Raw genomic sequence first — 25,157 nt, forward strand, 5'->3', positions numbered from 1 at the left:
ATTGTCCCTAGATGATCTTCATGTCTAGCTAATTTGCAAATGTTATCAAAGGAGTCTCTCTAACCTGTTCTGCTTGTAGCATTCTAATCTTTCTGTTGGTAAAGTTGCAGTATCCATGTAATTGCAGTTAGTCCTTATAATGAAAATTGAAACAAATAAGCAAAAAAGAACTATAGTTGTCGTTTTAGTCTATCGTGGTGGTTAATGTATGCTTGTATATCCTCTTTTTGTGCAAGACACCTTCCCAATACAATCAGTTACCTGTGTAAATGCTATGGGAATTTGGTTTATGCTTAACCTTTCTGACAGCAATCTTTCTCCCAGTACAGTGTGCTTTATTTTTTGGGTAGAAAGGCTTTAAAACTTCATCCTGCGTGATTAATTTATTAGACCATAATGCATTGTAAATTTTCAGATTTATACAAAAAAGTTTCAAAAGCAGAAGTAGGATGTTCTCTTTAAATACATGTTGTTCTCTACGACTACAGATCAGTTTGCAGGTATATTCTGTAGCTTAAGAAACCTGGTTAAAATGTGTAAAATTTGGCCATTTTGAATGGATGTTTCTCAGTTATATATTTAGCTTATACTTTCTACTTGAAGCCAGTGTTTGCAAAGGAGGACTTTTTACTTTTCTATCTGTGAAAGAGACAAAAGCTTGTAAACTTCCAAAAGAGTCACTTGAGTTGGAAGATGATTTAGAGGAAGTGATACTCTTCAGACAGGAGATAGCAGTACCAAAAACCTATGATATGTTAAACTGCAACATCATCACTTCTATTATGTTGGAATATATAAAAAAAATGTTGGAATGCCTTTATGCTTTATGCTTAAGAAGATGTTAATATTTACCATATGGACTGGATAGGAGGCCTGTTTATTCTCAGAGTAAAGAACAAAATGATTTTAATAGATAATATGATAAATATTACCTCTTTGTACTGAGCTGGAAAACAATCCATTGATCTTGCTGAACAGAAAAACAGAGAGAATGAATTTCATTGGCAGTTGTGTGAATGCCAAGAAAACGCCATCCAAATTGTGCAGACAAAGTAAGACACTCTAATGATGGATGTTTCCCCTGACTTCACGAGGTATTTGAGGGGTAAATGATACCTGCTGTTAGAGTATATATCCAGTAAATATATTTTTGTCACAGAGAGAAATAGACAGTCATGAGCAAAGACAGCACATGTCTTTGTCTGATGAAGAATATATTTAAAGAAATATATTGCATTCAGTTGCTGTTGTAATGCAGTTGTATTATCTTAACGATTTCTGGTTAAAACTAACTTTTCAATATTCTGATCAATGCTCATAGTGTGGTATGCCAGAGAGGATTCTGAATGCAGGGGAAAAATAAGGAGCATTTTAATCAGCATTGAAAAAGCTTGAGTGAAGTAAGATTAACAAGCAATGGTTATTAAAATCTCTGGAAGTGAACTACAGTATGTGGCAAGACATGCAAGACATACATGTTAAAGATTACATGTGTGCTAGAGATGTATTTTAGCTAATGGCAAATAAATTCCCTATTTCAACTCAGTCTTAGAATCATAGAATCATAGAATTGCTCGGGTTGGAAAAGACCTTCAGGATCAAGTCCAACCACAACCTAACCATCCTACCCTAACTCTAACAACCCTCCACTAACTCATGTCCCTGAGCACCACATCCAAACGGTTTTTAAACACATCCAGGGATGGTGACTCAAGCACCTCCCTGGGCAGCCTATTCCTGTGCTTAACAACCCTTTCTGTAAAGAAGTTTTTCCTTATATCCAACCTAAACTTATCCTGGTGCAACTTGAGGCTATTTCCCCTCGTCCTATCACCTGTCACCAGTGAGAAGAGACCAAACCCACTGTCACTGTAAGCACCTTTCAGAGTCATTGCTAATAACCTCACTTCAGCACATAAGCAAACTTTGTGTCATGTTCTACAAAATCACTCTCAGGGAGGAATCCACTGAAATAAGTAAATAATAAAGTAGGAAGATAAAATCTATTTGCAGCAAGATCACAGAATGCAGAAAAAAAATACGTTACTATGTGCATTTAGTAAAAGAGCCCATACAAAGCTTGTAATTAGGGTATGCTCACCAGTTCTCAAACACTGTAATTTATATCTGGTCATTTCATGAATAAAATTTATACTTTAAAATGTACAGGTTCCTAACTCATACTAATCAATGTGTTCCAATTACTTTGGAAGGACTGTAGAGTGAATAGTTGATGCCTGCGAGTGGTATTTTTAGCTGTCTAATTCTGAATGAGTCCCATCCTGCCAACAGCATCTTTTAGTTATGCACACAGGAGCATGTTTGAAGATAAAGTAGGAAATTCTTGAAGTGTTATGGTTACACGTGAAATCAGTTTCCCTTTTTAAGAATACTTTCTGGATGACTTCACAGAATTGAGAAACTAATAAGAACATTGAAAAATAGGAAATTTGACGGAATGAGATATCAGTGATATTACATGATATTCTAGTCAGATTCACAAATACGTTCACTATTGCTAACTTACCAACCATTTTCTGAGAAGTACAAACATCTCAATACCCTATTAGGTTGAGTGAAGATACTTGGCTTCCTAACAGCTTGGAAGTTATTGTATGAAGCTTTTTCTTTGTCAGTGAACACTTATCCTAGTTTCAGAATTGGAGAACACCCTTTCACATTAAAGAAAATTTAGCTTTTTTATATTTTATATCCCAATAAAAGCATGTTTCTCAGGGATAAATAAAGAAAGCTAGGTATTTATTGCTACAAAAATTTGACACAGTTTAAATAGTCAGGGATCCTAATCCTCATAATGAGCAGAAAAGTGGTTAGAAATCAAATCAAAAGATAGGATGTCAGAAAAAACTAGTATTTACAGTAGCAGATAACTTAATGCATGGAATAAAACTTTAGGATTTTGTATTCTGCTCAAACATCGCTGTCCATCTACATCAGAAACACATTGAATGGGAAGACATGCAGAACAAAATTGAAGTCGACACGACCATGAAAACAGAAGATTAGAAATTACTTAAGCCCTAGCACAGCTCCTTATATCCCTTTCCTTTCTGGAAGCTGGTTGATAGTTACCCTTATGAACATTTTGTAATTGCAAGCCATAGCTGCCTCTGATTCATCAGTAGGGTTGGGTGAACTGCATTATATACCAGTGCCGCTAGAGAGGATGATGCTATTTCCGTTTTGCTGAAGAGAGTGAAATTTAGTTCTGCAAATAGAAGATTACTGGTTTTAATTGAAGGCATAAATGCAGCAAAAAAGTAAAATCTTATTAGCTGCATTACCAATTAGAAACATGGAACAAATCACTCAACATTAAAAACAAAAATTTGGAGTAATGATCGACTGATTGGCCTGAGGACATGGATAGTGAGGCTGACATTGTTAAGCAGTGGTAAAAGGTACCAGCCTAAGGCTTACAGTAAAGTGGCTTACCAACAAGCATGGACATCCTTGATCCTCCTGCCTTGCTTATCTGTAGGATACAGCTGTTGCTGAAGCAAGTCAAATGTTCTCATCCTAGAGAACCAGATTGGCAAGGATACCAAAAAATAAATATCTGTCTCTTACACACAGACCTCAAAGAAGACAAAATGCAACAGAGAGTGGTATTTTAACCCAGAAGAGCAGCTCAAGAAGTTCATGGAGTGAAATTCTGAGTAGCCGAATCTCTTGGAAATTTAGACAACTTTTCACAACCTTTTCTAGAAAAAAGTTAAATTTGTTCATTTTCTGATGTATTTATTGTGGATTAGTTATTTTCTGGTGCTTTCTTGTAAAAATTTTTTCATTGTAAAATTTAATGAACACATAAGCTAATTTAGCATTTTGGAAGTGGAACATCGCAGAGCTGGAGGTTGGAGGCTTTCTGATTCTGTGCATTAGCATCCCATGGTTACCATATGCTAACGTTTTATGCATTTGACAATAGGAAGAATCAAGAGAACACGAGTATGTTGGGCTTCCTGCTTGTACCAGTTGGCACACTCAGTGGCATCACTGTGCAATCTCAGGCACTTTCCATTCATTATCTTGGCCCTGAGGTGTCTCAGTCAGGTCAAGTAGTAGCCCTGGGGTATTTCCAGTTTTTTCTTAACCTTATTGTTAAAAATCCATTAAATGCCCCAGATGCCCATGGTAGTATCCCTTGCTAGAGAGGCACTGCAGTGTGTTACATTGTTAGTCTCAGTGCTGATTTTCTGTGTTAACCTCTCCTACTTTGTCACTCTGTCTGTAGTTATACAATAGAACATCTTATTGCAAGATGTTTTGGCTGGAGAGACATTCTTATTTATCTGATATACTGAGTTGGAAAGCAATGAAGTCTGTGATCAGACCTTGAAATTGACCTTCTTTTGCTTCATGTTACCATGGATATCATCATTTTGTTACTTTAATCTTCATCGCTAGTGAGAGGAAGGACTGGGGCTTTATGAAATGTTTCTTTCCTCACTGAACATACTATAGAAAAATATTGTGTCTTCTTCACTGAGCATGCCCACATGTGTGAGAAAGAGCATAATTCTCATCTATCTGGATCCATTTCTGGTAGTTTTGGCATCAAAAGAAATTTAGGGAAAAAAATCCATTTCATGGCTTGCCAAGCACCTGTTGTATGGTTATCAGAGTTATCTGATGAAGAGAGGAGAGTGTTTATTTCTTTGCCAGTGTAAATACTGAATAGAAAATGTGGTTTTAGAAACAATGCACTTTTATTTTGTTTTCCCTTCTTTATGTACAGATTGTTTTCCTATAGCAACAGGCAGGTTATGGTAATGTCTTAGAAGAGGCAAACCATGGTTGTGTCCTTACTGAGTGAGGTCTTTGTCTGCAGTAAAACTTTATTCTCCAAACTTAATATGACAATATCATTGCATACATAAATTGCATACATAAATGGAAGCTCAGACCTTTTCTGCAGCAAGCAGCAGAGTAACATTTTGTCCAACAAAGGTTTTCCAGGTCTGTTTCTAGATGACTTTTGAGTGTCTCCAAGGGTGGAGATTTTGCTATGTCTCTGGGCTTCTTCCAGTGGAAAAGAGCACTGGATGAGGCTTCTTCCATTGCTTATCCATCCTCAAAGTAAAAAAAAAAATCATAGGGAACCTCCTGTGTTCCAGTTTGTGCTCAGTGACAAAATGCCTCTGTCTTTCAGTTTACACATCTTCGTTTCCCACTTTATTATTTACTTCACATTTCTGAACAGGCTGGGTCCAAGTAAGTGGTATCTTGAATATTGACCGAGACACGATTTTGTTTGTAGGACAGAAACATAACTTAGATGTGCATTTAGACACCTCTTCTGACCACCTTCTACCTGTTCCTTTCCAATAACATGACTGGGAATGCACCTTTGAATGCAGGATCTTGTCTCTAACCTCATTCCAACTTTGGGTGGTTATAAGGTATTCAAAACATAAGTAGGTATTAGTAATTGCAATAAGATGAAAGATAAAGTGCAGCCTATAGCATGAATTGGAAGCAAAGGATGCAGATACTATGTTCTTCATATGATGAAAGTAAAGGAAAGCCTAATGTACAGTAAAGTATATTACATTAAGAAGCTGGCTATTTTCCTCATGGACTCTTAAGGTTTTTTTACTAAGCAAGTGAATATAGTCTGATGGTTTTCACTTGGCTAGATGATGTTATTTCAGCCTTTTTGCTCAATGACCCCTAAAATATTCAATTACCTTCCTGACTGATTCCTGTGAATAGGGACGTACACTAGGATAGCATCATAATTTTACAAAATCAAAGAAGTTGACTGTTAAATGTTTTGACATTTTAAGTCTTTGTTAACAAGGTAAAGAACCTGTTTGCATTTGAAATGTATAGACAATTTCTGAAGCACCCATTTGTGCAAGTACCTCATGTAAGTTTTCTGATGTAGTTGCCTATTTGAGTCTATCTGAAAGCTTTCATCTGTTTCCTCCTGTTTTCAGTTGATAATCAACTCATACAACAGAGTAGATGTTTTCCTCCATTTCCAGTCGTCACTTGATATGTAATGAGATTAGCAATGAATGAATCACATAAAATGTCAACAGAAAGAAATTAACTACTACTACTAGCCATTAAGAAGGTGGAAGAGTTTGGGAAGAAAAGCTTCTTTGGGAAGACCAGGGCTTTTCTATGGTCATCTGCTCTCAGATGTGCTGGACATTCCTTCAGTTATGCATCAGTTCTTGTTTCCATCTTCTTCAACAGCTTGACGACAGACAAGCAGTTAGGGCAGCCAAGAGAAATACACTTCATGACATCATTCACTGGTGGAGATATTTAAGTTAATTAGTTATGCTCAATTTTATTTCTTTGTTCTCTAATCTGTCTAAACTATGTTACAGGCTTCACTGATCGTCTGTGGAGACTAAATAATGTGCAGGCTTGCACATAGTATTTTCTTACTAGGGAGAAAAAAAATCGTGTTTATTTCTCTTAACCTATTTTGAGAAACTTAACCATGGGAAGAAAATGGGGAACAGGTCTGATACAGAAATAAATGTCTATTTATTTATGTTTAAAGAAGTGAAGTATACTGACATTTTGAGGTGAATGCAGTATAAACATTGCTGCAGACTTCTAATTGTCTGGCTAAGAAGTGGAATATTTTTTTTGGTCCTGACTGTATAATTTGTCTAGTGATTAATTTAGTATCCATTATGACTGCAAGACATCAGCTTTATGCACACCGAGTTCTTTCATCCTCAGGCCAAGAACCATTTTGCAGGCGTAATGCAAGAATGCCTACAGAGCTGTGTGGGTGTATATAAACCCTAACCTGAACATCTTGCAGTGTTCTCAAGTGGGAGGGTAATTTCGCCTCTTCACTGATTTTACTGATGTCTCTTATGAGCAAGTAGTGCCATTTCCCTCAACCTTTGATGAATTGCGTGTGCTACACAATGTGGGCTGTTGCTCACCAGAGGATTAAGCAGGAGCAACAAACCTGCTTCACTTTCTTCAAATCTTTCATGAGTGACAGACACCTGCGTCATCTTGTACAGTCTTAACATTCTGATATATGAAAGCAGCCTTCCAGTTCTTCCAGAGGTTACTACTAGGCTGACAAAAATGCTTACACTGCAACTTAATCATTTAAAAAAAAACAACTGCATTATTTGTGTGCTGAAATCTTCAAAAGCAAATAAATTTTTTGTCTTGGCACTCTTAAATTAAGCTGTCCTAAGTACCTGCAGTAACCATGGTATCTGAAAGTCTGGCTTACTGCAGCAGTTCTTTGTCTGAAAAGTGGTACATACTGTACTTGGATTTTAATGGAGCCATTTATACAGATTTTATATTTTCCCGTAAAACTCCTCAAGATGAATGAAAACAAGCGTGGGCTAAATGTTTGTGCTTTTCATGCTCTTTCTGTTTCAGAATCTTGCTGGCTTTCTTAATTGCTAACTTATGCAATTTCTTTGTCTTTTAGAATGTCGAGTGGTGAAATCTACTTCTTATACCAAAATAGCTTCAAGTTCACGAAGGAGCACCACCAAGAGCCCAGGTCCATCCCGACGCAGCAAGTCTCCTGCTTCTACCAGCTCAGGTAAAGCAAGCAAGAATTTCTTCTTAAAAGCAGCAAGCAGTTTATTTCAATGCAATTGGCAATATGCTTAAAATACAATATTTCTGTAAAATGTATATATAAAATAGTTGATAGTAAAAATTCACTAACTCTCAGTTGCACATGAGAAGAAATGTCTTCTGATATAAAAGAATTCTTTACTACTTCATAGATTATTCTCCAGTATTGCTCTTCATTTTCCTTCATTGTTCTTCTGTGATATTGTTTCTTTTAGATAAATACTGACAGAAAGAAGTATTCTTTCTACTAAGAACTGAATAAACAGTTCAGAAAGTAGTCAAGTCACTCAGAGTAGTGCCATTGTCTGTACATGGCAGATTTCAGGGTTTTTTTTTGCATTTTGTTTCTGAGAGAGTTACAAGTCAGCAGTGAGAATAGGCTAAAGATAATAAGCATATTGAGAAAGAGGAGAAGGGCAAAGACAGAATGTAAATGCAGACGTGAATTTGAGAAAAAAGATAGCTGAGGAAGAAGCAAGTCAGAGTTGGCTGAACAAGGCAGTGGTACAGGTTGGAGGAGGATCAATAAAAGCTTTAATAAGTTGTAATTCTGCCTGGAGAGACTTATTTGTTCTCTCCTAGTAAGCATTCTATGACTAGTTCCTCCTCGCAGCTTTTTCGAAACAAATAAGTAAAAGAAGTACATTAGATAATTTATCTGTATTGGGGCCAGCACAAATCGTTATTCGTAAGTACAAATAATACTTGGTATGGGCCAGTTGAGTAGACCCAGTCCAGAAGTTGCAGCACTGCTTGTGAATATGGATTTTGTAAGAGGCAAATGTCAGAGCTTTGTGAAAGTCATCTCACTTTTTCTTGCCTTAAGTATTCTGCCTACAGGGAGGCAAACATCATACTGGAACCTTTTTGTTACCTGCATCCTGCACCATAATGTCCTTAGGGAGGTGGCTATCAGAACTGTCCAGGTGCCAAGGAGCTCTTAGATGCTTTCAAAGAGGGGAGGTGTGAATTGAGTGGAACCATATTTTTCACAAGAGTAGACTAAGAAAAAAAGTGTTCTTGATCAGGGATGGAGGAAAGTGGGGGTAACACAATGAAAGACAGAGGCGTAGATCTGTGTGTAGGAGGGCTGGGAGGCAGTGTGCCTCCCACTGTCTTAAGAACATCTGAAATAGAAAAGACTGAAAAGAGGTGATGGAAAGAAGTATCAGTTGTGAGGAAGAAGCGCACAGACTGAAACATACTTCAAGTTATTTTATTTATAGCTCGATGGAACAAAATTAAATTAAAATTTAGCAAAAGAGGTTCTACTTGGTCCATGGATATTACAGATGTTTTTTTCCCCCAGTATTTTTTTAATTGTGAGTACAGGTTATGAATACTGATCTATGTATGTTCATTTTTGTATGGAAGAGCAGTCCTACTGTGCATAAAAAATGTTTCTGCCATGAGACTAGCAATATGGTGACTGCATGATCTCATTCTCATGTGTTAAATAGTAATGTTTTTACTTAAATATATTTGGGAAGTGTAGATGAATAAACTTTAAATCTCCAATAGAGAGAAAAAAATAAACAAACATAAAAAATAAATATAAACATAAAAAAAAATCAGTGAATTTATTTAAATACACAGTTTGATGTTAGACACTGCAATAAAAGAACAGCGGAAAGAAAGCACAGACACTTAGGTAATAAGCAAAAAACAAAATTCTCCCATGAAGTGAAGATGTCATAGAAATTTCACTGTTCTGCCATGCAGTAGGCCTAAAAATAGTGCCTGTTTATTGGAATTACATATATGTAAAGGCAGCAGAATATAACAATTACTGTCAAGAGCATATATGAGCAGATGATTTTTTTCCACGTTCTTCGCATTAAATATCTCACTATTAGAGTCCCATAAATGACCATTGATGAGGCCATTGAGTGCAGGATGAGGGCATTGAGTGCACCCGCAGTAAGTTTGTGGATGACACCAAGTTGGCTGGAAGTGTGGATCTACCTGGGGGTAGCAAGGACCTACAGAGGGATCTGGACAGGCTGGAGAGCTGGGCTGAAGCCAATGGGATGAGATTCAACAAGGCCAAATGCCGGGTCCTGCACTTTGGCCACAACAACCCCAGGCAATGCTACAGGCTTAGGGCAGAGTGGCTGGAAGACTGCATAGAGGAAATGGACCTGGGGGTATTGATTGATGCTCGGCTGAATATGAGCCAGCAGTGTGCCCAGGTGGCCAAGAAGGCCAATGGCGTCCTGGCTTGCATCAGAAACTGTGTTGTTGCCAGCAGGAACAGGGAAGTGATTGTCCCCCTGTACTCAGCTCTGGTGAGGCCGTACCTCCAGTACTGTTCAGATTTGGGCCCCTCACTGCAAGAAAGACCTTGAGGCCTTGGAGTGGGTTCAGAGAAAGGCAGCAAAGGTGGTGAGGGGTCTGGAGCACAGGGCTTGTGAGGAGCGGCTGAAGGAGCTGGGATTGTTCAGTCTGAAGAAGAGGAGGCTCAGGGTAGACTTTATTGCTCTCTGTAACTGCCTGGAGGGAGGTTGTAGTGAGCTGGGGGTCGGCCTCTTCTCTCGTGTAACTGCTGATAGGACTAGAGGGAATGGCTTCAAGCTGTGCCAGGGAAGATTTAGGCTGGACGTTAGGAAATACTGCTTTTCTGAAAGAGTGATCAAGATCTGGAATGGGCTGCCGAGGGAGGTGGTGGAGTCACTGACCCTGGAGGTGTTCAAGGAACGTTTGGATTTTGTGTTGAGGGATATGGTTTAGTGAGAACTATTGGTGATACATGGATGGTTGGACTGGATGATCTTGAAGGTCTTTTCCAACCTTGGTGATTCTGTGATTGTGTGACCAGCACATAAAACATAAGTTTACACTTTTACTGTCAGGTTGTTACTGCTAAGTTTATATATGTATCTTTTACTCTGTGCTTTTAAACTGTTTTTAGTTCATCTTTAAACGACTGTCTTAGATTTTTTCTCATTAGGTATTAACGTAAGAAGTAGTAGAGAAGAACTCAGTTGTTCTGATCATAGGCTATATATATATTCCAAAAGAAAGGCATATTGTTTTCATAGAATCATAAAATCATAGAATGGCCTGGGTTGAAAAGCACCATAATTATTATCTAGTTTCAACCCCCCTGCTATGTGCAGGGTCTCCAACTTTGTTAAGTTTTGTATCATAAAAGGCAGAAAGTTGAGAAAAGTAGTGATATAGGGTGGGCAGAAATCATTATCAATTGTATCATTACATTGTACTCTCAAAAAAACCCGCTGTGAGCTATATACAGAGAGTAGCTAATTAGGAAGAATCTGATTCCTTTTCGTTGATTCTTGCTTCTCTTGTAAAAGTTGGCACATTGTTGCCAAGGAAAAGGATCGGATGCCTGGTTCTGTCATCAATTCTTGCCTTTATTGGGATAATCCAAATTCTAAAATGAAGAAAAATCATTGAGTTACCCTTAATTCTCCGGTATGTACATCTTTAGTATGTTATGCTTTTTAATGTAGGTAGACTTCTTTTTTTTTCCTTCCAGCACAGAATAGCTAATAGGAATTCATAATTTTTGAAGATAACAAAGGCACTGTGTTGGGTTCATTTGCACATTGTGACTGAAGTGGTGAGTGAGGCTGGGAAATGTAGACAGACTACTTTGGTTTGAGCACTTGAGTACCATTCTCAGGAACTGTTTCCCCTGCTTGTCACAGAGTTGTAAACGATGTGAACTATGCCTGACTTTGGCTTGAAGCAAATGCAGTGAAGTCCATGAGGTGTTTGTTCTGAGCAAACAGTAGGATGGAGTGATAAAGTTGCCCACGTTTGTCTCACTGGTTTATGAAATTGCTCACAAAAACTGAAGGGGGTTGTGTTTTTGTTGGCTGGTTGTCTTTAATGTATGTGTCTCAGTTTCACATCTGTAATTTGGATAAATACCATTTTACCATAACTGACGATTTGAACATCAATTCAGTAATGTTTACAGGTGACTTTTAGAGAAAATCCTGCTTGAAGGGCGTAATGTGTAGAGCCTCCTATTTCAATCTCACCTTGTCATGGTATTTCCTGGCTGTCTGCAGAAGCTGACAAAGGATGCTGAGTCCCTTCTCCTCAGTGAGCCCCTTGTTGAGAACCATCAAGTAAAGCCTGAAAGCACCATGCTGAACAGGACATGAGAACAACAAGGAAAATGTTGGCCCACAGGTTCAGGGACACACAGCCCTGGCAGAGTGGGGAGAAAGTATAGAGCTGCAAGTGGAGAGCAGGCTACAGCTTTGCAAAGAAAGACACTTAGTGATGCCTGAGTCTGCACCAGGACTTAGTGTGATGCAGGTTCAAATTTGCGATTGAGAGCAAAGAAAAACAGACTCATCTGTAAGGGAATGGGAGATGCAATCCTCACCCTTTCTTAACATCAACCTAAAATGAGTGAAAAAAATGTGTCTGCTTTTACATCATTGATTGACATATTTAAGAGAACTGTAAACCTTTAAATAGGTGATGTTCACCTTTCTTTCAGTCTTGCTTTTTCCCTTTTGTTTTTAAACATGATATGCTTACAATGTTTATGTTTTCCTGTTAGCCTCTCTGGCTTCTGAGAGCAGTTGAAACCTCTGTATCTGTAAAAACACAGAAGTCTTTATTTCTTAAAAAGAGTACATGCAAGCCTTTAAGATATGTGGTAAGGGTTGTCTTCATTAGTATGTGTTTTGTTCAGTTTTTTGTTTACGTCTGACAGTGTTTCAAAACAGTACCACAAGCCAGAAATCTCACTGCAGGAGGATTGCTTTATGTTTTTTTTACAAATGCATTTGAGGTATTGTCTGTTTCAAAATACTTTCAATCTGAATTGCAAAATGAAGCAGGGAATAAAGAAGAGGACAGCAGCATCACCTCACAAGCAGGCAGAATGCTGAAGTCTACTTCCACGTGCAACAGATAATCCTGCCTCTACTTAATTGTCCTGATACCTTCTCAAAGGCTGTAAAACACTTTGATGTTTATTTGTTGGCATCAAATATTACTCAGGAAAGGATATCATGAAAGAGATGTTGAATTTCAGAGATACCAGGGATCAGCCCATTGCCAGTGACTGCAAAGTATAAACATCTGACAGCAATTCAGTAGCTGTTGGCTTCCGTCCAGCTACTAATTAACACCACTGGTGGCAGCCTCAGTGCAGGTGTAGAGGTAAGAGATTCGAAGAAAGCAATGTTTTCTTCTTCACGATCATTATTTTTAATCAAATCAAGAGCAGTGTGAGCTGGAATTATTGTATCCTTAGTGCATTAAATTAAAGGAAAGTTACTGCATTCAGATGAATTCTGGCCACTAAATCCATTAAATTAAAGGAAAGTTACTGCATTCAGATGAATTCTGGCCACTAAAATACAAATTATAGTTTTGAGGACTTGCAGTGACTTTTCAGTTTGAGCACCTCCTCAGAATTTCTTCTTTTTCACTTTTCATCCCCTCTGTGCTTTCTCCTTTTACCCTCAAACTATTACCTAAAATATTTCAAATTGCTCAAGTCTTATTTGTAACAATGACTCAAGTGTTGTACTAAGAAGAGTTATTTCAAGAATTTGATTATTTTGTAAGACAGGTGTTTACTACAAGAGTAACTTGCATTATGCATATCTGTTCCAATTGACAGAAGGAATGTTTATGAAGAACGTCTCAAGTAAGTTGCATTAACAAGGGCAGGATGGGTGTTTTTTTATGAAAATTGCATCTGGGCAAAGGCTTTGTGAAGTTGCACATCAAACTAAAGCTGATTAAAACTGTAGATGTTCCCTAGAGAAAAAAAAAGTGTTCCAGGATGTAGAAATTGGATCTTACTGAAAGCTTCTCTAGAGCAGATGCTTATACTTTACTTTCCTCAGGTATTTAAAAAAAAAAAAAAAAAAAAAGTAGATGTGTTCCTTTGTAAGAAGATATGTTTTCATTTAGTTTGATTGTTCATCTGTAGGCTGTTACCCAGAAACAACCCTTCTTCAGTCACCTGACTCAAGAAGGTCTTTTGGATCCCAAAGGAAAGAACATGACATATCATATTTTCTTTGGTGGGATCGCATGTTTTTATTCACACTATTACAGGTACTCATCTGACAGATTTTGTAATGAATATGCTGAAACAAAACTTTTCTGAAGCCAGGAGTACAAACCCATGGGAGTGATGGAGTCATCCTACAAACCCAGGGATTTCCAGATGATTTATTCTTTGATCCTGGCTTCCTTTTAGTTTTTCATTTATGCTATTGGTATTTGATACTAATCATTAAAAATACATATTATTTTCATTTTATAGCTTATAATAAGAATTGAGAGTAAGTAAGGGGAGTAGATACAGTTAGTCCATCTTACAGAATGAAAAAGTTAAATGATAATAAAGAAAAATTCTTAAAGTTGGTACTCCATTCACATAGACTGAGAGAATCCTAGTCTTTCTAATGAGGCAAAATAGTTCAAAAGAGAAATTTTGCTTAGATCTGACATACATGTAGATGCTGTCTAAATTAAGCACTACTTAGCTACCTTCTGAGGCTACAGGAAAGTTATTGGGTTCCAGGGAACTATGTTTTCAAGGATGGCTTTTGTCATCTGAGGTCTTGGACGAGTCTGCCATGTCCATGTATGCAGCACTTTGGTGCTTGTAGCTTGGCTGTTACTGACTTTGGCTGTGGCAGCAGTGCCATTGTTGTGATCACCCTAAGGAGAGCAGTGTGCCCTGTGTGTGTGAGGCCCTGCCGAGCCTCTTCTGTGGACATTTTGTAATTTTACTGACATTTCTCATCTATTGATGAACTGAAAACTTCTTTATGGAAATATTCTGGTCTACCATGGGAGAGAGAGATTCTTTTTGTATCGTCGTGGCCTTCTGACATAAACTCTAGGAAAGACTGAATGTACAAGGGTCGCTTTAGCACCAGTTACCACTTAGGTAAAACCTGGAAAACCTTGTCTTTACTGAGGAGCAATAATGAGGCTACTTGCTTAATGTGGAGCTCTGGACACATTTTTATCTTCTGCAATGAAGATAAAAATTACAAGTTGTATACTAATAAAATACAGAAGCAGAAAGAATTAAATGCCAAGGTTTTGTTTCCTAAATACCTTGTAATTACAGAATCTTCTTGAAAGAAAGCTTTGTTTTGAAATGGACAGTGACAAATTAGAGGAGTAACTGAGGCAAAGTCAAGTAGTTACCTGGCATCACCACCTTCTAGCTAACAGTTGCTGAATATGACATACACATGTTGTAACTTCTGTAAATCATTTTTTCAGTTTAGATTGTTGTACATCTTAGTCTGAACACTTTGTGGTTACCAAACAGACTCCACCAGTCTTAGTCTCCTTTTTCCTCTTCACACGCACACTTCTGTGTTTGGCAAACCACTTTCATAAACACAGTAATCTCAATATATTTTATACTCTACAAATGCTAACACATTAATAGGCAATTTTATGGGATAGTATGATTTTAATATAATGCAGTGGCAATGGCAGCTTGTCAGACTGGCACTTGATAGCTTAATTCAGCTTCTCTCACTTCTTGTTTTCATTACTTAATAAAAAGATGTGCTATCAAGATGGCTTATTTATTGGAATACCATCAAGGTACTTTTTATTTACAGCATTTCCACCAGCTTATAAATATCTTCATATGAAAACCAGTTTTCCATTTATCTCAGTAGATATTAATATCCAGCTTCAGTGTTCTATTTTGTAGATTTTTTTCTACCTTTGTGGTTATCCAAATCCTGCAAAAAGCAAGTGAAAAAACAGGTTGCTGCCCTGTTATCAAGAGATGACAGTAAGCAGAGGAGTTCACAACTGCTGAGACTGTGCATATGCTTTTTTAGAGCAGCCACAATAATTTCATTATTATTATTTTAGCTTTCTAGTATGTAGTACTTCACCTGTGAAATTTTAAACGAATAAATCTTTTTCATGAGACAATGGGAAGGCAGTGTGGTAGGCTGATGTCTCTGACCCCTGCCTTTTTATGAATAAAAGTGACAAGAAACCTCTTCCCTCACTCAAGAACATGATTAATCACAACAGTGATTTACCAATTTCATATGTTTTTATCTACATCACGGTTCCCTGTAGGAATGTACTGTATCAGTCAGTCAGTGAGAAATGCAGTGCAGATACTAGACAGGAATGCAGTTTCAGACCAGAAAGCATTCAACCTAGAAATAGAGTTTTCGGCAGTTCAGAAATACAGAAATGTTACAAATTTTATTCATGTTATCTGATCTTAAGCTGCATGTGTGAGAAGGATGTCATGATTGTAAGTGGAGCTAAGGAAGGTGGTCACAATCAGTCCTACCTCCTCTTGCTCCACCGTACAGAATATCAACTCAATTTGCAAATTCAATGTAATGATTTGTAAGAAACAAGAACGGTTTATAGCCAGCAAGTTATACATGAATAAATAAAGTCCCTGCAGTGGAGTGCAGTGGAGTGGACTGAGAAATTATAAGAAATTACCATTTCTTCCTTGTTGTGATTCTCTTTTAAGCAGTAACTTGATTAGGAGTATTAGAAAAGTATATCTCTGCATACATTGAGCACCCAGAAAATAGACAACATGATGTATGCTACGAGTTCATTCTGTCAGAACTTGAAGCCTAAGTAGAAGAATGGCTGGGATGACATGAGTTATGTCTGTTGTTAACACAGAAGCATACAAAGAGCTGGAAATAGATTCCACATCACCCAAATCCCATTTCGGGTTGACTCTAATGTAGAACCTATATGGCCTTCAGACATCAGAGTTTACTTAATGGAGTTCCATGCTTGCTATAAAATCCACCCAAATTGGTAGATGGAGAGAATTTTGCCTAGTCTTCAGTATATTTCAGTGCTCAAGTGCTCAAGTTTGGATTCATCTTGCCTTACTTTAGAAGATTACACTGCAGTGGATACTTCCAGTACGTGGCTCACCAGATGTTTTAATCAGTTGCTTGGGGATAATTCAACTCATGTTACAACAGCAAGTTGATTAAAATAAGATAGAAATTACTCCAGGAGTAAAAGTTTGTACTATACGCTGGTAAAAAATATTCGTATCCCCAGAGCTAGTTATCAGTTTTAGAGTTACTAAACAGCTTTTCACAGGAAGTCCTTGTATGTTCACAAAAACCCTGATGTGCTTTTTATGTACTTTGTATCTTTGAATTTTGGACATGGGGAAGAAAGTGAGCACATTCAGATCTCCTGAGGATTCGATCTGTTAACTGTCCTCTTGATTTCACACGTTACTGACATCTAACACCACCACAACAGCTTTCATCATTTTTCATTTTAAAAATATACTCTTGAGGAAAACATTGGAGCTTAGCCTCCAATGGCTAGCCTCCAATAGCACTCTGGACAATCTGATGATGGCAAGTGAGTGATTTTTAGAGTTTTTAGAGTTTATAATACTTTCTTTTTTCATCTAAAGTACATAGTCACCAACATGGTACATGTGGGAAATGCATCGAGTCAAATGCATCATTGCATCTATTTGTTTGGTTTCAGTTGGTAGCCTCAAGTCTTTCTCTTTAAGACAAAAAAGTAAAAAAAGTACAGTAGTAATGGAAAATAACTAATTGGGAGAAACTAATGATGGAAATTATGGAGAAGTCAATCCATAAGGAACTTGTGCCTGGTGTTAATGTAGTTTATTAAAGTATATCTATTGTCTTAAATTTTCTCTAAAATAGTAATTAAACCTAAGAAAATCTGCTGGGTTTAAAGAGAAGGCAGAGCAGAAGTCTTAGCACTGAGCAGTCTTGATATCTAGCTCTCTCTGAACTGCAGTAGTTTAATAGTTTTTTTAAATAAGAACAGATTTGTTTAGAAGAAACGCTTCGAAACTTCAAAAGTTTGTGACTCCAAAAAACTCCTTTTTGATGTCTTCCTGTATCCCTTTTCATAATTGTTTTCAGAAGTCCTGATAATAACTTCAGTTTTAGTTATAGTCTGTACTATTGGCCAGAGCTACATGTGTTTTTCTTGCCGAAGTGACCTTCAGTGAATGTGTCCATCCATATGGATGTTCTCCCCCACACATGCTTTGGGCAAATTTGAATCAGTGCTGATATATACAAACCATTGTCCTCTGTACAAAGAGAGTTTGTAGCCTAGATGAGCGCAACGGTTTTCTATAAAAGCATTCTATGTAAATGCAGTTGCTATTTCTTATTGTTCATGTGGTTATACAAAGAAAATGCATCTTTATCTTAAACAGTGCCTTGCACAAAATGATGTTGAGATCCAATCGCTTATAGCACTTAATCGCTATTTAGTAGTTGTCATTTATCACTCAGCATGCTGTATTTTATTATCCACGTAGTGTAGTAGCTGTAGCTGTTCTTCATAATATATGGGCCAGTGTTACCAGTGAGAGCAGTGCATTATGTAAAAAGCAAGAAAAAAGCCATTTAAAATACCTACTGGATTATCCAAAGGAATTAGTGTTTGCTAGATTGCCAGTCAGTCAAGGTTTTACAAGAGTTATTGTCATTTTGATTTCCAGATGAGTCATTTGGTATGTTGCCCCCAAAGGCACCTCGTTATGATTCAGTGCACAGCATATAAAATTGCTCAGGCTTTCGGGGCTCCATGGCAAGCGAGTGGGGGTTGTGGTGGCTCAGCGTTGTGAAGCAGCAGCTTTATGCTTAATTGACACCTTTGATGTAGCCCTAAGACAGCACCTGCACCTCCCACTGCTGCTCTGAAGACGTCAGCCTTACGCACAAAAGGCTTCTGCTTATGAATCCTGCATCGCGTTCAGCTCACTCTGTGAGCAGCCCCAGCTATCCTTAACTAATCCCGTCGCTTCTCAGTTTTGCTACAGCTTGGCTTAGCACAGAGCAAGAATTTTGCTGCTTGCTGTTGTCAGGTTAAACAGTCAGATTTTGTCCATGCTAGAACTCATAGAAGGTAAGTCAAATGCCTTGGTGATATCCTAGCATGTAAATATTCTCCAAAGATTCAGAATCTGGGAGTCGAATTGTTGCTTCTTTTTTTCCTGATGCTGATAGCTTTGGGCTGTGATATAACAGCTGCTTGTTTAGAGAATATTTACAGAGATGTGTGATACATACTTGTTAGTTTCTACCAGTGCTTCAGTGTGAACATTATTGATAGTGATTACTTTGTAGTAGAATTCTGTCCTCTGCTGGTATTGTTTTGTTTGTTTAATGGATAATGTCACATGCATGAAAAGATGCTTCTACAATTATAAGCACTGGCATGTCTGAAGGAACTTATTTATTTGAAAAAGTGATGGTGTGGTGTACATTAGACTTGAGATATTAAATCAAATTTATTTGCACCTAGAAAGCCCTTCTGGGTTGAGTCTGAGGTAGTGTTTGGGTCAGATTGTAATGCAAACATCTCTTCAAATGGCTGAAGGACAGCTAACAGTTGATTTGTTCTTTAAAGCAGAACTGTTTTTTATTCCTGATGGTTGTACTTGAAGCTCTAACTAAACAGAATGAAAAAGTTTAAATGCAGTAAATATCTGCTAAAGTTAACAAAGCACATTGCTCTCCATTGCTTTCAAGTGAAGGAACAATATTGGTGAAGAAAATATGATAGTGTTCTCAAGTCATTGACTGAACAACCTTTTCAGATTCATTATTTGCTTGCATTCCGTATGAAAAATGGCTTTACGAGCCAAAACTCTGAGGAGACATTTATTTTGTGAATTACCTTATTTTATGTATAAAACATGGGGGAAAAAAAAGCTGAGCTGTTAAAAAAAGAGTGAGAGGGAATGATATATCTTCACTTAACTATTTGTTTTCTTTTAATAATGCTTTGTATTTATTTTCTCAATTTAATGTCATTTTAGTGAATGGAACCCCTGGTAGCCAACTTTCTACTCCCCGCTCTGGGAAGTCTCCAAGCCCATCTCCCACCAGCCCAGGAAGCCTACGGAAACAGAGGGTAAGGAAATAAGGAAACTGATTTTTGAGAGTGGCCAGCACAGCCATTCTCATATAACATTCTCCCCACCTTGTGTTTAGAGACATAGGGTGGAAGAGCCTGGCTTACAGTCCTTGTGTTCATACAGCATTCTTAAGTGGGATACAACTGTTGTGTGTCTGTCCAAATGAGTATGTTAGGGTTTGGTTTATCCTCAAGAGAAAGAAGGGGATATCTTGCTCTTTTTTTTCACAAAACTTTTTGTTTGTTTTTAATATCTTTTTCCAAACACTTCACAACTGAAAGGAAATATTCGTGTTGTGAACGACTTTTTTTTCCTTCTAAATATGCCACTTGCATTATGTCACTTGCAAAACCTACAGACAGCTTTGATTTTGAAACAAGGAAGAAGAATATACTATGGAACTTAGCTGTGGGTTAGCTGTGATACATAGCCTTGTGCAGTGAAGATATTATGAGTACCAAGGCAGCACAGGATTCATCAATCACTTTGCTGGACCAGAGTTGTTAGCAGCTTTAGCTTCCCACTACTTTTTTGCATTGTACAGCATATCTAAACATGCAGAATTACGGTAGTATTTTACTGCTTTGATGACCTGACAGAATATTACTCGTTCAACCCAAAAGGCTCCATATGCTGATTTAATTATTGGTATTTGTTCAGAAGCGATGGGACAGATGTCTCTTTATCTTCTGCTATTTTCTAAACTGTGATCCATTCTCAATGAAAGCTTCCCTAAGGCAGTGCTCTATTTCTCAAGCTTCTGTTTATAAACACAGTTTGAACACATGACTTTTAATGCCTTTTCAGTTTTTAAGTGAAGATTATTTGTTTCTCTCTAAGTAAGTTATTACATACACAATAGACACTGCTTTACCTTAGGAGGCTTGGGCAGACCTGATTTCCTGAACACCCAGAGCAGGAGTAGCTGAAGGCATGGCACAGCTTCCTTCTGGCCTGTGTACCCTTCTTTCTGTTCCGTGGGTACCAGGGAACTGAGGGGTTGCGCATGCTCACGTCTTATCCCAGGCCACAGTACTGTTGTGGATTTCTGCCATGACTTCCTTATAGGTTTGGAAGCTGACTTGAAAGTACTCTGTGGTCTTGCAGTATAGAGATAGCCAGTGGGAGCAGCCTGAAACCACAAGGTAGTTGTGTGTTTCCTGGTACAGAGTAAAGATGCAGGTTGCAGATGGGTAAGTAGGTACTGAAATCTTCTCGAATACAGTTTCTTCTGTGCCCATTTGCTCCTAATCTCATGGCTTGTAAATGAATTATTAATAAGTCACTGAAGAGGGAACAAAGTTCTAAATGAATTACACATTAGCGAAGTAAGGTTATCTTTTTAAGATGGATGGTATCAGTGTACAGTGGATTTGCATCTGCTGTGAGACTGTTTCTTTTCATTAGTAACTTTCCAGAGCTTACTTCCCACCACTGATGCTTTCTCCACTGAAAAAATGTTTTTCTTTTAACATTTGTGGATGTGTGAGTGGGAACCATGTGGTCTGCACCATCAGTCACATGGTGCATTTTTCCACAAAGTTTCTGACTTTCAGATGTGAAGAGTGAGGCAAATAGGCTTCTTTTTTTATGCAGGTTCCCTATGTGAATGTGTAATAGGATCAGTATTATGAATGCAAAGGGCTGTGGTAGTGGTAACATAATCATATTGCTAAGTAAATAGAAAACAAGTATTGAAATAGATTACAGGAGAGAGAGGATATTGTTAAAGAGTTGAATTATCTTCTCAAATGTTCATATGCAGTCCCAGTGACCTCAGTAGGGGGTCTTTTCTGAGCTTTGCTTCTCTGACTGTGTTCTAGACCAAGAAATGATAGATGCAGAAACATGAAATACAGTCACGTAAAAGTACATTTGTGTAGTATTAGTTAGTTTACAAAAGAAAGTACTGAGGAGTTAAGGGGTGGAAACTTTACACTTGCTCCAAGAATTTATACCTGCTCCTTTCATGTTTACCTCGTGAAGTGAATGAGCTGGAAGTCCAATGCAAAACCATCTGAGTGTGTCATTAAGGGTCATGATGCGTACTGCAATGACTAAATCAGCTGTATGAAAAACAGTGCTTACTAATCTAAATTTTCTTTAGCAGTCTAAATAGCATTCTGTTTTGTTTTAGTGCTATCTTTTATATGTACCTGTTAGAGTTTTCTTTAGTGGACGTGTTATTTTTTGTACTGTATTGTCAGAAGTGAAGGTTGAACCCAGGGCATTTTGCTCTGTCTTCAACCATAGGGCTGACTAGTCGGTTGCAGCAGCAAATCTGTTCCCTGGGAGGTTAACAAAGTATTTGTATCATAGAAGAGGAGACTGATTTCACTGCCTTTCTTGCCCCCAGTTTTGGGAAGTGAGGTTTTACTGCCTCATGCCCAAAAGAAGAGTGTTGGCTGTTAGACCTGTGTTCTGGGGTTAAAGTTTATGGTGAGGTTTCTGGGTTTCCCTCTTAACGTGGAGCTCGAGAGAGCTGCTTCTTTAGAACTGAAACAAGGTGCTGAGACCTGGGAATGCCAGCTCAACTCTGTAATTTGTTTTCTCTCCTTATGTGGTTTGAGTCAGTTTGAACGCCTGTGCCCTAATGCCATCAGATGCATGGGCTGTAGGGGCTGTTTACTCCAGCACAGCCTGATTTCCTTTGGTGTAAGCAGTAAATCAGCTCTTTGGCATCCCCATCCAAGTGTTGCAAGGGAGTTGTAACCTTGGCACTTCAGAATGCTCAGGGCTCTGGGCAGGCTGCCAGCGTTTTTCCTGGGAAATACAGGTGAGAGGAAGGAAGTCATGCTTTTGAATCCAGAGGGATTAAATTGAAGTAACTCTGTATACTGAGGGTTTGCTCCCTATGAATAGGAAGAACCTTCAGAAATAGTACAGATGGTAGAATTTTCTAAAGAAAATATTCCTTTTAATTATGGAATGCATTAGGCAACTTAAAGAAGGGATCATTCCTCTTACTGGCATTTCGTCACTCACCTTTTAAAGAAGTAAATTCTGGTCTTTGACACAAGGCTTTCCATTGCTGTAAATTAGGCCAAGAATGCTGCTGTGATACGTGTACTATGATCTTGAAAATGGTGGTCTTGTACCCCTACTGATAAAATATGAGACCCTCAAAATCCAGAACATAGAATAATATATAGTTTCTTCCTTTCTCACTTGCATATGGCTGAGTTGTTTCCATAAATTCAGAAGTCAGTGAAAGTTGTGTTTATAATCTCTGTTGAATTTCAGTCTATATTCAATGAAGGCAAGATTTGAAAGATTAATGTAATAGAAGGACTTGAAAGCGAACCAGGGATCATGTTAACTTTTATGTTTTTCAGCTTCTTAGTATTTAATCTTACACCCTAGAAACTATTGTGCTTTCTTACAGTTTAATTCTTTATTTTTAATAAGGAATTAAGATTCTTGGTCTTAAGTTATTATGTATTCAGTTGTATATTTCTAAAGAGGATGAAAATATCTCCAGTTCAGATTTATAACAGTTGAAGTAGAAACAGTTACTGTGATGAACAGTTTCTGCCTCAGCAAACTATGCTTAATGGCAAAGACTAAGAAACAATGACATGACAATCACAGTAAAAAATGCACACAATAGCAGCCTCATCCCCGTTTTATTTAATTCGCTTTTTTAATAGCGTGTGAGACTGCTTTTGCAGTGTCTTGCAGTCAGTGTTAGAATTTGAGCTAGGGTGGAAGGGTTTTATATTTTGTATCTGATTTTACAGTTGTTTGCCATTATTTTATACATTTGTTCTACAACCTACAGGATTAAAAAAAATAAATAGATTTAAGGTACCTCTTGCCTAATTGGTGAAGTTGAATGTTATGTATATAAAGATTTTTTTCAGTTTTATGTGTCCAAGAAATCATACTGATTCAGCAAGTTTTGCCTTTTTATTTCTATATTCAAAGTAATAAATGGATTTTCCTCATATTTCTTAGAAGTACAGCTCTTCAACAAACTACAGGCAAGAAAAGTTCTTGTAGAAAGGAAATCTTTAAAATGCTTCAAGTACTTAAAGCTATTTGGAAGGGCAGGAGGTACGATCCTGAGACCTTGTGCACAGTTTTTCTTGAAAACAGCTACATAGTTATGAAAGTAAACACAAAAATATTCCCCAGGTATTAAAAGTCAGTTTTACAAATGACTTCTTTGTAAATTCTGAATACATTCTCTTTGTTTTTTGTATTCAGAGGAGTGAGCAGTCACTTAAAAGATGTCATTCAAAAGTTTGTCTTGTTGCCATCAAATCATTTTTTTTTTTTTTTCTGTACTGTATCTTAGAAACTTCAGAGCTGTATGTGCAGAAAAGAACTTTTAGTCGTTGACTAGTTTGGAATGGGCTTGTCTCATTTTTGAAAGTCCTTTTTTCCTAGATTGTTCAACAAAAAATAGGAATTTATTTAAGTCTTGGTTTTCTAAAGCATATAGCAGTCTGACATGGCTTACTGTATGTACATGGGCTCATACAGAAGCGTTTTGGGGAACTAAAACTCATTCAAGGGAGTTAAAATCCCCTTTATGTCATGCATAGATCTGCATAGATCATGTAGGGACTTGTAAACTGGGAATTTGTAAAGCATTAATTCTAGGTAGCTTTTGTTTCATAGCACAGTTTTTACATTATTATTTTTTTCCTCTCAGTTTTCTTCCCAGGATTAAAAAAGAACAAAGCCTCTAAGGCTGGCTCCATCAGCTTTCCCATTCCTATGCGTTTTTGTATCTTGCAGGTCTTCCCAATGTTTTGTCTTGCATTCATTTTGTTGTGCTTTGTAAACACATTCTGTGTGTGAAGGATCCCCAGAAATGCCTAATGGTAGCAGTGTGTGGCTGTGCTGGGGAGGCAGAGAACTGCCAGCCACATGGCTGCTCCACCTTTCCACCTCACCAGCTAGGCTGAATTCACCCTAAAATAATACTACTCTAGCCCATACTCCTTCATGTTCAACCTCCTCTTCCATTCCGTGCTATTGTGTGCTTCACAGAAGCTTTATGTGCTATTTAGGTTGAGTAGGGTGATGCTTCATCCCCTGGCACCTCCAGTGTTTGAGGATAATCTGATCAGTCAGAGGATGCTTAAAGTGGGTGTTGGAAAACTGAAGTGGATCCGTACACTCAGACTCTCTCTGCTGTCATGAGCTGGTTGCTTGGCTACCATCAGAAAGAGCCAGTGACTGGGGGATTTCATATGCTGTCTTTTTACTCACACACCCCAAAATGTGAAAGAAATCCTACTGTCATTAATGGGCAGTGTTCAGCACTAGTATTTGGAGCTCAAATGCTGCTGGAGCCATGCTGTATGGCCAGTGGGTGTCAAGTTTTGATTACTTTGTAATAGAAGTTAAGCATTTGTTTTCCTACCACTATGAAAAAACAGCAAAAAGGGAAATAGAGCCTATTTGGGAAAAAAAAAAAAGAAAGGTTAAATTCATACTACCAAGTTTTCAAAGGATTAGAAGACTCTTTAGGAAAGTCAAATATTACTTCAATAGCGTTTAGTAGGAAAGAATCAAGGGAAAAAATAATTGCCTCTTAGAATCTTTTGTACATTAAAAATCCAGCCATCTATTTGTTGATTAAATATTAACTTTGTGAAAATAAGAAAAAAAA

At 37.7% G+C, this 25,157-nt stretch overlaps 1 protein-coding gene across 4 annotated transcripts in view; it reads left to right on the forward strand.

Annotated features, from left to right (window-relative positions):
- DCLK1 (doublecortin like kinase 1) overlaps positions 1-25,157 on the forward strand; it is a 229,717-nt gene that overhangs the window by 142,902 nt on the left and 61,658 nt on the right. For all 4 annotated transcript variants that reach the window (XM_085216016.1, XM_085216017.1, XM_085216015.1 and 1 more), the window contains exons 5-6: positions 7,457-7,573; positions 19,433-19,527. In XM_085216016.1, coding sequence (XP_085072142.1) covers positions 7,457-7,573; positions 19,433-19,527 — 212 coding nt within the window. The remainder of the gene's footprint in view (positions 1-7,456; positions 7,574-19,432; positions 19,528-25,157) is intronic.

This window comes from Meleagris gallopavo, chromosome 1 (genome assembly GCF_905368555.1).
Source record: "Meleagris gallopavo chromosome 1, MGAL_WU_HG_1.1, whole genome shotgun sequence".
NCBI lineage: Eukaryota > Metazoa > Chordata > Aves > Galliformes > Phasianidae > Meleagris > Meleagris gallopavo.